Raw genomic sequence first — 16,180 nt, 5'->3', positions numbered from 1 at the left:
ATAGGGTACAATAGTAAATTGGCAAAATGTAGATTGAAGGTGTTCTGGTTATTGATCATTAAATAAAAAAACAAGGACACCCAACGCGGCAGGGTAGCCTAGTGGTTAGAGCGTTGGACTAGTAACCGGAAGGTTGCAAGTTCAAACCCCCGAGCTGACAAGGTACAAATCTGTCGTTCTGCCCCTGAAAAGGCAGTTAACCCACTGTTCCTAGGCCGTCATTGAAAATACGAATTTGTTCTTAGTAAAACAAATAAAAAAACACACCCCTTAAGTTTAGAATATTCTGTTCCATTGAACATTCCACCACGATTAATATAGCAGTGCCTTGGTCCTCGTGGTTGAATTTTTTTAAATATCAGAGATACTCATGTCATCCTCTACCATACTCTAGTTACACTGATGTTATACCAGTCATTCACATTTGCTGGCTTCCCTGTTTAGCAATACGCGGTGGAAGGATAGGTGCGGGTAGAAGGGTGTTGTGTGGGATTTTTTTTTTTACAGTTTGCTTCTAGTGCATGTTACTTTTGTAAAGAGTTGTGGGAAAGAGTTCTCTTGAAGGTCTCATATAGTTAGCCAGAGAAATTAAAGGACAATTGAAAAAAAAAACATGATTTAGGCATCAACCCTCTTTTATTTACACTTAATGCAGTTCAATGAAACAGTTAGTGCACATGCAAAATATTATATTTAAATATATATATTTGCACCAAGTGCCATAAGTAGGTTTTTTTTAAATTGTGAAATATTTGAAAAAGAACAATTACGAAATCAAGTTAAACATATAAAACATGAAATATTACTCAAACACGGACCACAATGAATTCACTCCAAATAAAGCAGAACAACTCTGATAAGAAACATTGACACTTAACTTTGTCGATATCCTTTCTCAGAGAATAAATTCAAAGAAAACACTAATTCCGTGTAAGACACACAAAAAAATTCACAATTGAACAAATTGCTTTGCAGTATAACCGACAATAAATGAATAAACTAAAATAAATCAGGGGCGTTAAATAGATTTATTTAAACACCCTTTCTTGAGAACATAAGCAATAACTGATAGTCACAACCTCGTTGCTTGCAATGGATACTGAAAATACTCATCAAGCATTTGAATTGTCAAATAAAATGAAAAATAAATGTATTTTTTTGTCTTGCTCTCATCTATCACAAAACAATATTCCATGCTCTCAGAAAGGTACCGTTGAAAAAAAAAATAAACAGTTGCAATATCAAGACAGAGTACCCAAAAAAGTGGTATCAAACATGTATGTATTGAAAGGGAGATATAAGATGCATTCTATCCCAAAGAGAACTCCACTGAAATTGACACTTCCGATATTCATGGAACGTTTGATATGTTAGTGCCTTACGGGCATGCCAGCACGCGCGAAATGCAGATTATTTTTTTTTTCAGTTGTTTTTTTTCTTCACATAGGCCATCGATGCTGTATGCGCTACAATGATGCAGTGTGACATGCCTACTTGCCACACGGTGATGGAGGTATAATCGTCGCATGATGTTATGGTAGTATCCAGCATTGACATGATTGAGAGACCATCAGTGCTGGCAATGTTTTTAAGAAATTTGGACTCTTCACCAAAAAAAACTGTTGATGGCTTATAGGTTTCAGTTAAAGGCGCAATCTGTATGTTCTGTCTTTCAATGGTAACTTCGATTAATGATATGTACCCAACTTGGTACAACTGTCTTACTCCATCATAGCCCCAAATCTACAATTGTATTACTCCATGATGTATCATCTTTGTCGTAAACAATGCATAGCTACAAAATATTTTCTTTAATGATCATGTTGCTCTCACTGACTGTCGCTCCTTGCATCTGTAGGTCAGTCTGAATTTGAGGGGTTACTTCGAAGCCCCATCCCTCACTTTTCCAAACAAAGTAACTAGGCTGTTAAAATTACAGATTGGGCCAGTGAAAGGGTTTGATACCTTATGACATAAGGCACCAATGTACTGCTATGTAAACTTATACAGAGTATTAGTCCTTAAAACACATGAGTTACAGCTGTACAAATCAAGACCATCTAAAAGGTAGGAGGTAAGCGCCAACAACAACTTTTGGTGGAGTTCTCAGTTAAGATTTTGTCTTAGCAGGGACAATGCATGGTCAATGAATCTACCAAAATCTAACTCATCTGGATTTGAATGAAGGCAGACATCAAATAAAAGATTGTCTCATAGGAACAAAGGCAGAGGGGACAGTGTGTTCAAGTCTGGGGTTATAGATTTAAAGCTGGGCTCCTTAATGGTTAAAACAGTCATATCCGTTTTTGATATTACAACAACAAGAAGTCACTGCAAACAACGAACACTGTTTTCCCCTCCGGACATCATTGCACGCACGATAGAACATCAGAATATGTACTGCATTTTTTAAAAACCACATTGGGGCAACGCTCCTCACCTCCACTTAGGCAACAAACAATAACAACGTCCATGGAGGGGACAGTGGCGGACATTGTTTCCCATACAGTGGACTCCATCTTTACGGGAGAAACTGTAATGGTTAAGACAACTAAGTTACAATAGTTCCCTGATAACACTTTTAGCCTTCAGCGCCTAACCCAATTTCGCCTTAGAAATATTTACCATGATTCAATCAGCGGCGCAAAGGAAGGACAAAACTCATACATGTTAAAGCCTTCAAGAGCGAAAGAGTAAAGAAAAATGTGTCTGTTCTGCTATTTGTATAAACTGTAAAACTATCAAGCTGACTAGCATGAGTATAGGGTCATCTTTTTTTCCTCTGTAAAATAAATTCTAGCCATTCCAGAAAAAAACATTAAATCCTGATACTTGATTGACGAATGATTCCAAATAGAGGGAGGAAGAATAATTTGGGGAAACTACATGCTCAGGGGAAAGGGCCCACCTTGGCTATGGAAGACCGCAGTCCAGTCCTTTTGAGGTCAATAGGACTTTGATCAAGTCCTCCCCCCCCTCCCTTTTCAATGTTATGGTAAGGCAAACACGCCTGGTTAAAACGATTTAACCAGTTTACCTTGCTATCTAACAGCATCATCATTACTGACATACTCCATCTATCCACACACCATTATTATAGAGGTCACTCGTTTCAACGTGATATACCTGGGCTTTACTCTGATTTCCCCACAAATATTGAGTCCGAACAACGGCTGTGCTACTCACACGGCGAACAGCAGTGGACTAGAGTGTATTAGTTGCATCTCAAATCTGTCAGGAAATGTACAGTGCAGTAAGAGCCTTACAGATTAATTGTTCATTCGAAAGATAAACTGTGGCTTGTAACAGTTGGACCATCAAACCAGCTGGCTGGGCAAAAAAAAACGTTATTTTCTGGTGTTAAACTGGTTCTCTGTCTGAGAAGACATCAGCTAACGGCAATTCTATGGTGACGGAATTACGCTGAGTCTCAGATTTTTCACTGTATGCCAAACAAAAACTATTGATATCAAAGTAACAAACCACACAACTCTATGCACAATGACTGCTTTGAATAATTTACACAGTACATAAAAAAAAGGAAAAGCTGCAGATTAAAGTTTGGTAAAAGAATGACAGTAAAATCTCCCTCAGTTTTACTCGGTTACCAAAATGTGCACAGTTCTTCCTCTAAATGTGTTTTTGTAAAATGTTCAATGGAAATTGTTTAAAGTAGTCCTCGTGCATAGAGTTGTGTTAAACTTTGAAATCAATGGTTTTTGTTAAGTATACATTTGAAAGTAAAAATCTGAGTTATCCGTCACCATGGAATTGCCCCTAACCAACTCTGGGAAACCGAGCCAGTCTTCACAAATGTAAACAAAGTTCATGCATAATATTTTGATGTTACATCAACTGCTAAGTTAAGACCTACGTGGCTATGGAATGATGACACCCAGAATGCAATTACAGGCCAATTCAGATAAAGCTTAACCCAATGTGTTCAAAGTTAAACTAGGTAGCTAGCTGTACAAGTCCAAAACAAGTGAACATTTGAAAGTGACACTTGCTGTTTCCTTATTCTACCAATTACTAGACCTTGCTGTTAGGCCTTCGGTTAGGAAGCCAAGATACTTATTTAAGCCAATAGTTTATTTTCAATCGTTCTGAAATTGAATTATAATTGCTAACTATTTGGTTTTGATTCTTATATCACCACCGCTTCATTGATTTTTAACAACTTATTGTGGAAGGGGCCATGAATCCACACACTTATATGTTACCAAAAGAAAGGTCTTTCATGAGAAGATGTGTCAATTCACCATTTAGGACTTTAACAGGTCATAATATTTGCAAACTATATAGAAATGTCACTACATCACGACCATACACAATGGTTAAAAAGTATATGGCTAAGATGGTGCAGAATGGTGATCCCTGAATGTTACCTCGTCAAGGGGGGGAAACTGTCTGGACCTGAGATGTTAAGCAAGTGCTTTTGAGATTGATTGTTGTCTTAAGCGCCATCTGTCCCAAATAGGGTTGCAAATCGCGGAACCATTCCCAGAGTTCTTAGGTTTTTCAGAAATCCCAGTTGGAGGATTTCCAGTAAAACTGAAGGGAATCATCAAGGAGGGAATCCTCCAGCTGGGAATCCTCCAACCGGGATATCTGAAAAACCTGTGAAAACCTGTATTGCAACCCTAGTTTCAAACCTCCATAGACTTGGATAGCTGCTGTTGTTGATTTCTGTGGAAATGGGGGTATTTTGAAGAGGTCTGGCCAAAACAGGCATAGGGAAAAGAGGGGTCTGTCTAACTGTTGGGCCATGTCTCTCAGATTCACAGGTTAAAAAGCGCAACCATTTTACTTCAAGCCTCACAGACGGTGCTGGTATCAACAAAACTCTTCCGCCCCTGCCGTCAGGTTCAAAACAACAAGGGGGATCACAAAACACACTAAGGGCTCCGGGTGCTGTTCCAGGAAGCTGGGTCAAGTAGCATGCTAAACTTCCTCCTACATGTTACAAGCTAGGTTTTCAGTTTCCTAAAACAAAACTCCCATTGACCCTGCTCAAAAACACTGTCTGAGATATACATAACGCTCTTGATCTCGGCCAATATCAGTGAAGCCTTCCTGCTAACATGCAGGTATAATTGTGAGAGAAATTGTCCACCAGAGGGTTCTCACAATTTCCCAATTAATGATATAGTGGTTACTAGTGTTATCAAAATGCTCAGTATCATGATACTCAGAAGTATCATGATATTACAATACTTTAGAGTATTGGGATACTGAGTATTGTGGTGCTAGTATAGTGACAACATTTGTTACTGTAATAAATCTCCCCAGTGTAGAGGTAGGTCATATTCCCGTGGTAGTTAAAAGAAGCCTCTATCGAACGTACAACTTAATGGGACCTCATAGGAGCACACACTACTGTAGTGACACCCCTGGAATCAATGCAATGCTTACAACTTATCTAATCACCTCTGCTAACTGAAATGTTTGTTTTAAAATCAGACCATGATCCAACTACCAGCTATCAAGTATTGCTTAGAGAAGTGTTTCCCAATCCCGGTCCTGGTGGATCCAAAAGGTGAGCAGATTTGTGTTTTAGCCCAGCAATAACTCACCTGACCATGAAGCCATAATAATTAGTGGAATCAGGTATGTTAGTGCTGGGCTGGGATAAAATCGGCACCGCTCCAAGACTGGGAAACACTGGCTTCGAGGCTGAGTAGATTGTGGAGAAAATAAGCAAGGCGCGCCTGAACCAGCTGCAGTAATCGAACAGACTCAGCAACGGCCCTCGTATGTAATAAGCCCTGGCGCTGACTAAGCAACAACATTTTTGCATTCCTGGAACATGATCCAATCAGCGGTAGACAAGCAGCTCCAAACGAGAGCGCTATCATGTAGCCATCTTCGTGAGATTGCACCCTGGACCTCTCAGTGAGGAAAAGGTAATACATTTACAGTGAAAACTAACAACAAAAAGTGCTGCTGGCCACCAGCATATGGCAAGTTTTAGAGGAAAAGTACTAAAGACCACGTAAAAAAGAAAAAAAGAATGAGACAAACCTCTGAAAAATAACAGTTAGTAACGAGAAAAAAATGGTCCCCCTGGGGCCAACTTATATGGATACGGGCAAAGGCGAAGGGATTGGGAGTAGATTGAAGTTGTCCCTAACCACTGACAAAGGGTCAGATTTTTTTCTCCATCTCCCTAATTGTATAGATTAGGCCTAGGGGTGAGGGTTATTGATCCCAGATCTGTGTTTAACTGCAACTTCCACCTCAGGCTGAAGGGGGCAGGGAAGGGGACAGGTGTTGGGTGGGTTAAACGTTGGTGGAGATCTTGTACTTGGGCGACATGTTGTTGTGGAACCAGATGAAACTGAAAATGACGCCCATGGTCTTGGGGATGCTCTCATCATAGGCAAAGGTCATGGCCTCGTGGAGGGGCACCTTCACCACCTCGATCAATTCGCCCTCCTGTGGCTCGCCGCCGCCCTCACCCACACAGTTCTCGTCCGACACCTCGGCGTAGAACATGGTCTGCTTGGCACCCGTCACGCCAACACCGGACCTGCCGAGAGAGGTTACACACACACACACACACACACGGTCAAAGGACCGTAAGTCTATTTGCGCCAGGTTAGCATTTCACACAGCAATGCGAAACAGAGTGAAGTATGCACAGCTAGGTCACTAGCTCTTCCGACAGCAATAACCCTACAACTAAATGTTTCTTCTTACCACGGCTGTATAAAAATGACCCCTACTATGCTAATTCCTACTTCGCATACTCTTTCTCCCCCCCCCCCCCCCCCCAGTCTTAGTTTGATAGCTAGTACTTTGATCATGGTCTGATTTAGAAACAAATCAACATTTCAGTTAGCAGAGACGATTAGACAAGTTGTAAGCATTGCATTCTTGAACTTGTGAACTGTCATGTCCCTTAATTACAAACTTGTATGGGATCCGTAAATATGAATGCTAAATTATAAGCCTAGTTTAGCCAAGGAGAAAGCACTGCGCTATATAGGGAAAAGGACAGGGTCCTTCCTGGCTAGTCATGATTGGCTGAGATAATGGCGGGGATGGACATGAGTTGTCGGTCATGTCTATAACTCCACATGTCACAGGCTTCTGTTGCTCTACTGGCACTTTATATTGACACCATTTACATTTTTTTTTATATTGACACTGCACTGTTGAGGAAGTAAGCATTTCACTGTAACGTTTACACCTGCTGTATCCTGGTCATGCGAACAAATAAACATTTTAATTTCATATACAGAGTGTGTTTACCAGAGACAATAATGTGAAGAAAAACGACCTGCACCAAAGTCAGGTTAAAGGCTCAGGACTATATAAAGTGTATTTTTACCTGGAGCTATTCCTTATTGTAGGCTACTACTTTAAATCTTGAACTATTTTGGTTGTTTTCTACACTACCACACTCTTCCTCTGTTTAGCATATTGTCATAGACAGTCATGTTTTACATGTGAATTCTTAAAAAGATGAGGACTAACGGCATCCGCATGTTTCCCATCCGAAACGGTTTGTGCATATATGACCACATTTTTGGTTTGTTTTAGTCGTCGGGAAGGTTTTTTTTCCTGGCTGTTCACGCACACAACATTTCTCCTCGAGGAAACCTGAAATTTGGAAGCAGAAGTCCACGCCCCTTCGTCGGTGGTTGGTCAACAGTAGGGATTCTTCAATTAAGTGTTTGTTGTCATTCAACGATAGACAATTTGTTTTCATGCATATTTTCTCACTGGAGAAATAGCGCACCAAATATCTTAGATTTAAAATGTTGCAACCGAGACCACCTCGGAAAACGTAAAAAAGAATGACTGATTTGATGAGTTCCCTTATGAATTCTGACGATTTTGAGGAAATATATACTGGCTATGGCATCAAGATGGGCAAACAGCACTATTAACACCTTTTTCTTGTTTTTCAAGCGAGGGTCTTTATACTTGCCATTCTAAGAAGATAGTCTCTCTCTCAAAAAAATTCTGGTTGGTTTTTCTTTGGATGTTCTCCTACCATATCGTGTTAAATTCTCCCACACTATTATAACATTTCTACAAACTTCAAAGTGTTTTCTTAAAAGGTGTGAATGATGCGAAATGGGTGTAAACAAAGAAGAGCTCTCTAGCAAGTGTGAAATCACCACAAACATCTTAAGGGCTTTTCCTCAAAACTGTGTTTACAAGTGTATAAACTTTCAATGCAGCATAGCTTCCCAATGTTACACCAATTGTAATGTATGACATAGATATACCATTACAAAGCTCTGGAACTGAACTTTTTATTATTTATTTGTTATTATTTTTATTAAATAAGCTCACATAGGTGTGCAGACCATTGAACCCTTTTAACCTTGACAAACATTCAACCTGAATGTGATCAGGATGGCACAGGAAAAAATATTATACTGGTTTAGGGGTAATTCAATCTCCATAACACTTAAACAGAGAATGTTTTCACCATAGCAAGAAAAATCACATCCTTGGAATAAAATAAAATGTGTAAAATATTTATTAAAGCAGTGTTACAAAAAGAAGTGTTACAATGTTAATTTTACTACTCTGGAACCAATTGTCCCAGCTTACGGCTGAGACGTCACACACAGACACCATTCGTTTGTCTGGCTCTTGTTTTGCCACTATGGAAGAATTCAAACATCCATTGTTAGCCAGTCGTGAACCCAAAAGGGCTGGGGCCTGTGGGCGCCTGTCACCACGGAAGCACCCAGAGCACAGTGTTTCAAGCTAAGTACTTTTGTCATGGCACTCCCTCATAGGGGGCCATGGGGTTAGCCATGGGGGTTAAGACGATACCCATCTAATAAGACGGGAAGAAACCTACACATAACAATGCCGATAAACACACCACAACAAGTGGTGGAGCTGGTGGGGTCAAATCAAAAGGCATGTTAGAAGAACGGAAGTCTTCACTCTAGAGGTGGAGGGAACATGGGTAGGGAGGGGGGAGGTGCGGTTACGTATGTTTTCCACTGCAGTGTTCTACAGTGTCAGAGAACAGACCGTCATTTGTAATTGTTTGATGGATGGATAGTTGGTACTCCAAAAGGCCCTGGATACCATCTCCTTTTCCTGTTAGTCTTACCTACATGAATAAATGAAACTACAACACTACCATACAAACAATACAACTGAGTGGATTGTTTTTTATAAACTAAGCTTTATATCACTTTATGAACAAGCTGGTGATGGCTCAAACATGCAGTTAAGGTCAAATAGCTGGTTAAAGGTTGGTGCTAATGTGCAGTGTGTTGTAAATGTCTGTGTTAATGAAAAGCGCGCTACAAATAAAACATGTATTAAGGATCAATGCAGTCTTTTTAATTGTATTTTTAAAATCCTCACCGTATGTCTAATAGAGCACTGTGTATTTAATGAAAATAACTCCAAATATAGTTATCATTTTTCCCTGGGCCTCCTGTTGCAATTATAATGCTCAGTCTGATCGTTACTTGTCACTTTTTTGTTGATATTTTTCTTAAACTGCATTGTTCGTTAAGGGCTTGTAAGTAAGCATTTCACTGTAAGGTCTACACTCGTTGTATTCGGCGCATGTGACAAATAGAATTTGATTTGGGCGTGTTGATACAAATTTTTATACACTTACATACACAGCCCTGATTGGCAGACAGGATCATCTAGACCCCTCAAACTCAACTCTGGACCATGAAGCCAGTTCCACAGGGTACACTGGGTGGGTGCAATTAATTATCAGGTAGATTTAAAAAACCAGCAGGCTCCAGACCTCGTAGGGTAAGAGTTGAATAACCCTGGTCTAGACTCTAGAGCAGGACTGAGAAACTCAGAGGGCCTGATTGGTGTCACACTTACTCCATCCCTAGCAAATACAGCTGATTAATCAAATTGCATTGAAGATCATGATTAGGTGATTATTGGAGTCAGGTGTATTAGCTGGGCCAAACTGTGACATCAGGCGCTCGAGGACTGGAATTGAACACCCCTGCTCTAGAGAGTACCATGTGTACCCTTTCAAAGTAAGAGGACACATATGCAAATAAAAGATGACTGGTCATTGCTCAGAATAATCAGATCAGATTGTGTTGTCCTGCTGTGGGCCAAAAACTCCATCCCACCTGAAGGGGCTGAAATTCCAGGCAAAAAAACTACAATTAAAGCTTACACTAAAAGGGTATTCTCATAATTTTCACAATGTCATTGTTAATTTCAACCTCAGTGTAGAAAAATCATACAAAAACAGCAAAATCGCATTTCACTGGACTGCTCCTTTAAATGAGTCAACATAGAGCAAGTCCCCACTTGTACCGCGATAAACAACGGCGAAGTGGAAGGAGATAAAAGTGTAAACGAACACCATTGTCATTGACGCAGAATAGCTATGTTACAGATGCAGACAGGGAAATGCAAGCAAATGCTCATGCAAATACAGTCGTATGAAAAGGTTTGGGCACCCCTCTGAGGCTGCATAATAATTTACTCTGTCGTCACAGAAAATGATCACAGTGGCATGCCATTCATTTTCTAATAAAAGCTGAGTACTGGGGTATTGTCCAGACAAATATTTTTAGTGTAAGTTGTATGAAATTAAATCAGATGTGAAAAATAGGCTATGCAAAAATGTGGGCACCCTTGTCATGCTGTTGATTTGAATACCTGTAACTACTTAGCACTGATTAATTGGAACACACAATTGGTTTGGTGAGCTCATTAAGCCTTGGACTTCATAGACAAGTGCATCCAATCATGAGAAAAAGTATTTAAGGTGGCCAATTGCAAGTTGTTATTCTCTTTGAATCTCCTCTGAAAAGTGGCAACATGGGGGCCTCAAAACAACTCTCAAATGACCTGAAAACAAAATTGTTCAACATTATGGATTAGAGGAAGGCTACAAAAAGCCATCGCTGAGAATTAAGCTATCAGTGTCCACTGTGAGGAACATAATGAGGAAATGGAAGACCACAGGCACAGTTCTTGTTAAGGCCAGAAGTCGCAGGCCAAGTAAAATATCGGAGAGGCAAAGGCGAAGGATGGTGAGAACGGTCCAAAAACAGTCCACAGACCACCTCCAAAGACCTACAACATCATCTTGCTGCAGATGGTGTCACTGTGCATCGTTCAACAATTCAGCGCACTTTGCACAAGGAGAAGCTGTATGGGAGAGTGATGCGGAAGAAGCTTTTTCTGCACACACACCACAAACAGAGTCGCTGGAGGTATGCAAACGCACATTTGGACAAGCCAGCTTCATTTTGGAATAAGGTGCTGTGGACTGATGAAACATAGACTGAGTTATTTGGTCATAACAATGGACGTTATGCATGGTGGCAAAAGAACACAGCGTTCCAAGAAAAACACTTGCTACCCACAGTAAAATTTGGTGGGGGTTCCATCATGCTGTGGGGCTGTGTGGCCAGTGCCATTACTGGGAATCTTGTTCAAGTTGAGGGTTGCATGGATTCCACTCAATATCAGCAGATTCTTGGGAATAATGTTGAAGAATCAGTCACAAAGTTGAAGTTACGCCGGGGCTGAATATTTCAACAAGACAACGACCCAAAACACTGCTCAAAATCTACCCGGGCATTTATGCAGAGGAACAAGTACAATGTTCTGGAATGGCCATCCCAGTCCCCAGACCTGAATATCATTGAAAATCTGTGGGATGATTTGAAGCGGGCTGTCCATGCTCGGCAACCATCAAACCTAACTGAACTGGAGATGTTTTGTACGGAGGAATGGTCCAAAATACCTTCATCCAGAAACTCAGAGGCTATGGGAAGTGTCTAGAGGCTGTTATTTTAGCAAAAGGAGGCTCTACTAAATATTGATGCGATTTTTCTATTGGGGTGCCCAAATTTATGCACCTGTCTAATTTTGTTTTGATGCATATGATGCATACATTTTCTGTTAATCCAAAAAAACTAATTTCACTACTGAAATATTGCTGTGTCCCATCAGTTATTTGATAGATCAAAATGAAATTGCTGATCCAAACACCCAATTATTTATAAATGGAAATCATAGAAATTGTCAGGGGTGCCCAAACCTTTTCATACGACTGTATCAAGGAGAAAGCTGGTCTTTCCTTTAAACTCGATGTGAACACCAAGGTTCCTGTCGTTCTGTTTTTTTTTGTGGGGGGGTGGTGAAATCACTCTCCTTACGTATTTTAAGTGCTTTATTGACAGATAAATGTGAAACTAAGTGGGAGATGGGAGAGGAGAGACAGTCCGAAGGGAGCACACAGGGATTGAACATTGTCTCCAGAGGGGAGCCACACATGCATGGAGCCAAGAGTGTTACCAGCTGACCAAGGTTCCTCACCCCATGGCTCAGTTGATTGGATCGAGGTGCTTAAGCCGGGGTGGCGCCAGTGAATTGTTAGGGTGCGTTCACAACGAGCAACGCAGAGTAAAATGACAGCGCCAACTCAATGTACTTAAATGGGAAGGTGTGTTGGAATGGTGAAGGGGTAGGGTCTTGCTTGCATGAGATTGCGCTAAACGCACATCAAACTCCGCATCAAATTACACATAGCACATACTCCTCCGCCAGCTCTGCATGCGACTGCGTCGCCGGTGTGAATGCGCCCTTACCCAAGATTGAGCTTCTCGGTTAGTCACATATTTGTCTATTGTGAAGAAAATTTGCCACGGAACACCTGAATGCATGCATGACTCCTTTCTACTTGCATCAAAATTACAATCTGTTTCTCTGAATTGCCCCGTGAAAGCCAAACACTATGATGGCATTTTATAACTGAGCTAGTCATGTTGGCAAAATAACAAGCTTTCAAATTATGCCCACCTGACAGTAATGGTGTGATGGCGGGGATAGAGGGCTGTGTTTCAACCAAAACAACTACAAGTGTGCTTGCTCTAGTCCCTCAACAGCACAGTTAGGAATGCTCAAAAAAGTATCTTATAGTTGAAATCATAAAAGGAACTGTGCACACTTTGGAGAGGTGTGTGGCCAATTTGGAGGCATCAGTTAGTTCTTGGTCTTATGTTGCATCTACTATACATTTTTCAGGAATATTCTTATCATGTTACTGAATGTATCAAGAGTATTTTCAGATTTCGTTATCAACAAATAGAGTGAAAAGTACAGAATATAAAATGCACATAAGATCTAAAGTGCAATGGATTCAGTCTTAAGTCAGGTGAACAGCAGTGTCCTAAACTTTGGTCTAATAACTTTTCCATCACCAAACTGTTCCTTTTCAATTGCTACCATGCGTATGTATTTTTCATAGGCCAATTCGCACGAATGTAAAGGGTTACTGAGGATCCTTTGGTCATATCAGAAGGGGTGCCTTCGCTCACGTAAAATAAAGATTTTGAATGTTATATAATTTTTGGGCATCTCTGAGAAATGTTCTATAGATTCCCGGGGTCAATTCATGTTTATAGGAGCTCTTGCCGTTCACGCAGGCAGAACTACAACCGGTCTGACAAAGCATTGTGATGAAGCCACTCTCACTATACTGGAAGTTAATAGGAAGATTACTTTTAGATTGTGAAAACTACTATCATACTGTACATGTCAGATTTCTGGCCAATGTCATAACGCAGGAGGTTGTCGGCTCTCGAATGAACCATTGATCATATTTTTGCAATATTTCTACCTCGCAAAATTTGTAATTTAACAGAGCGCCTACCACATTTCTCCTATTTGTCTGTCTTCAGCAGGGTGTAAAATGCATGGTGCCGTTGCAAATGTCAGACTCAACTCTGAAGCACACAATCTGCAGGTTGAACATGACAAGATTGTAGACTCCTAAATTGATAGTGCAGTTTGTTTAGGTGGTTGTACAGCTAACTAGCTACTTCACATGATGATATTGACTTTGGCATTATTGTGTGTAGCTATGTTTTCTAGCTCCTTATCTAGCTAGCTAGCTAGCCAGCCAGCCCATAGAGAGCATTGCGGGTTTTGTAGTCGACTTGAGTGAGCCGCAACAGATTTCCACACCAATTCTCCAGTTGCAACCAACCTTATTATAACAACAAAATTAAACATTTGTAGCTTCCCATAATAAGTTGGGTGAATTTTGGCCTTACTTATGATGCCATCTATTTTGTGAAGTGCACCAGTCCCTCCTGCAGCAAAGCACCCCCACAACATGATGCTGCCACCCCCATGCTTCACGGTTGGGATGGTGTTCTTTGGCTTGTAAGCCTCCCTCTTTTTCCTCCAATCATAACGATGGTCATTATGGCCAAACAGTTCTATTTTTGTTTCATCAGACCAGAGAACATTTCTCCAAAAAGTATATCTTTGTCCCCATGTGCAGTTGTAACCGGAGTCTGGCTTTTTTATGGTGGTTTTGGAGCAGTGGCTTCTTCCTTGCTGAGCGGCCTTTCAGGTTATGTCGATATAGGATTCGTTTTACTGTGGATATAGATACTTATGTACCTTTTTCCTCCAGCATCTTCACAAGGTCCTTTGCAGTTGTTCTGGGATTGATTTGCACTTTTTCGTACAAAAGTACGTTCATCTCTAGGAGACAGAACGCATCTCCTTCCTGGGCAGTATGACGGCTACGTGGTCCCATGGTGTTTATACATGCGTACTATTGTTTGTACAGATGAATGTGGTACCTTCAGGCATTTGGAAATTGCTCCCAAGGATGAACCAGACTTGTGGAGGTCTACAATTTTTGTCTGAGGTCTTGGCTGATTTCTTTTGATTTTCCCATGATGTCAAGCAAAGAGGTACTGAGTTTGAAATACCTTGAAATACATCCATAGATACATCTCCAATTGACTCAAATGATGTCCATTAGCCTATCAAATTTCTAAAGCCATTACATCATTTTCTGTAATTTTCCAAGCTGTTTAAAGGCACAGTCAACTTAGTGTATTGTAAACTTCTGACCCACAGGAATTGTGATACAGTGAATTATAAGTGAAATAGTCTGTAAACAATTGTTGGGGAAATGACTTGTGTCATGCACAAAGTAGATGTCCTAACCGACTTGCCAAAACTATAATTTGTTAACAAGAAATTTGTGAAGTGGTTGAAAAAACGAGATTTAAATGACACCAACCTAAGTGTATGTAAACTTCCGACTTCAACTGTATGTTGCATAGCCGCACAATGTATATATGTGCATGCTAGTATGCATATGTGTGTGCTTGTATGCGCCTGTATGAAGCAATGGGTGTGTTGAGCCGTATAGGATGAACACGGCCCTAGACGCTGATCTTGGCTCAGTTTTGCATTTTCCTCACTAACGGTTAACCTTTCTAGGCTAGGGGGTGGTATTTTCACCTCCGGATGAAAAGCGTGCCCAAAGTAAACTGCCTGCTACTCAGGGCCAGAAGCTAGGATATGCATATTATTAGTAGATTTGGATAGAAAACACTCTGAATGATGTCTGAGTATAACAGAACTTATTTGGCAGGCGATACCCCGAGGACAAACCATCCAGGATTTTTTTTTTTTTTAGGTGACAGTCTTTTCAATAGGTTTTCTATGTGGATCTAGATTTCTAAGTGACTTGCTTGCAGTTCCTATCGCTTACACTGGATGTCAACAGTCGTTAGAAATTGGTTGATCTTTTTCCTTTGTGTAATGAAGAAGTAGGGCTGTTCAGAACGAGGGACGAGTCTAGTGTACTGTTGTGGTTGGGTGCGCGACCTGAAAGCTCGCTCTACTTTGTTTTTATCCGCTATCGAATGCAGTTTATCCCGTCTTAAATTTGATAGATTATTTACGTAAAAAAATACCTAAAGTTGTATTAGGAAAGTTGTTTGAAATGTTTGGACAACGATTACAGGTAACTTAGATATTTTGTAGTCATGTTGCGCTAGTTGGAACCAGTGTTTTTCTGGATCAAACGCGCCAAATAAATGGAAATTTTGGAGATATAACGACAGAATTAATCTAACAAAAGGACCATTTGTGATGTTTATGGGACATATTGGAGTACCAACAGAAGAAGCTCTTCAAAGGCATGAATTATATCGTTATTTCTAAGTTTTGTGTCAAGCCTGGCGAGATGAAATATTTTTGTCTGTGTTTGTTTGATGGGGTGCTGTCCTCAGATAACAGCATGGTTTGCTTTCGCCGTAAAGCCTTTTTGAAATGTGACACGTGGCTGGATTAACAAGTAATTTGGTGTATTGCACTTGTAATTGTATGAAAGTGAAATATTTCTAATAATTTAATTTGAATTTGGCGCTCTGCC

The 16,180-nt window shown here is 40.4% G+C and overlaps 1 protein-coding gene across 1 annotated transcript in view; it reads right to left on the bottom strand.

The window, feature by feature from the left end:
* Nucleotides 1–617: 617 nt before the first annotated feature.
* The window catches only part of LOC139415232 (nudix (nucleoside diphosphate linked moiety X)-type motif 14), a 98,131-nt gene continuing 82,568 nt past the window's right edge, over nucleotides 618–16,180 (bottom strand). Inside the window, exon 5 of the mRNA XM_071163161.1 lies at nucleotides 618–6,532. Coding sequence (XP_071019262.1) covers nucleotides 6,283–6,532 — 250 coding nt within the window. The 3' untranslated portion in view covers nucleotides 618–6,282. The remainder of the gene's footprint in view (nucleotides 6,533–16,180) is intronic.

Source organism: Oncorhynchus clarkii, chromosome 8 (genome assembly GCF_045791955.1).
Source record: "Oncorhynchus clarkii lewisi isolate Uvic-CL-2024 chromosome 8, UVic_Ocla_1.0, whole genome shotgun sequence".
In the NCBI taxonomy this organism is placed as follows: Eukaryota; Metazoa; Chordata; class Actinopteri; order Salmoniformes; family Salmonidae; genus Oncorhynchus; species Oncorhynchus clarkii.
This window is presented reverse-complemented; position numbering and strand designations above follow the sequence as displayed.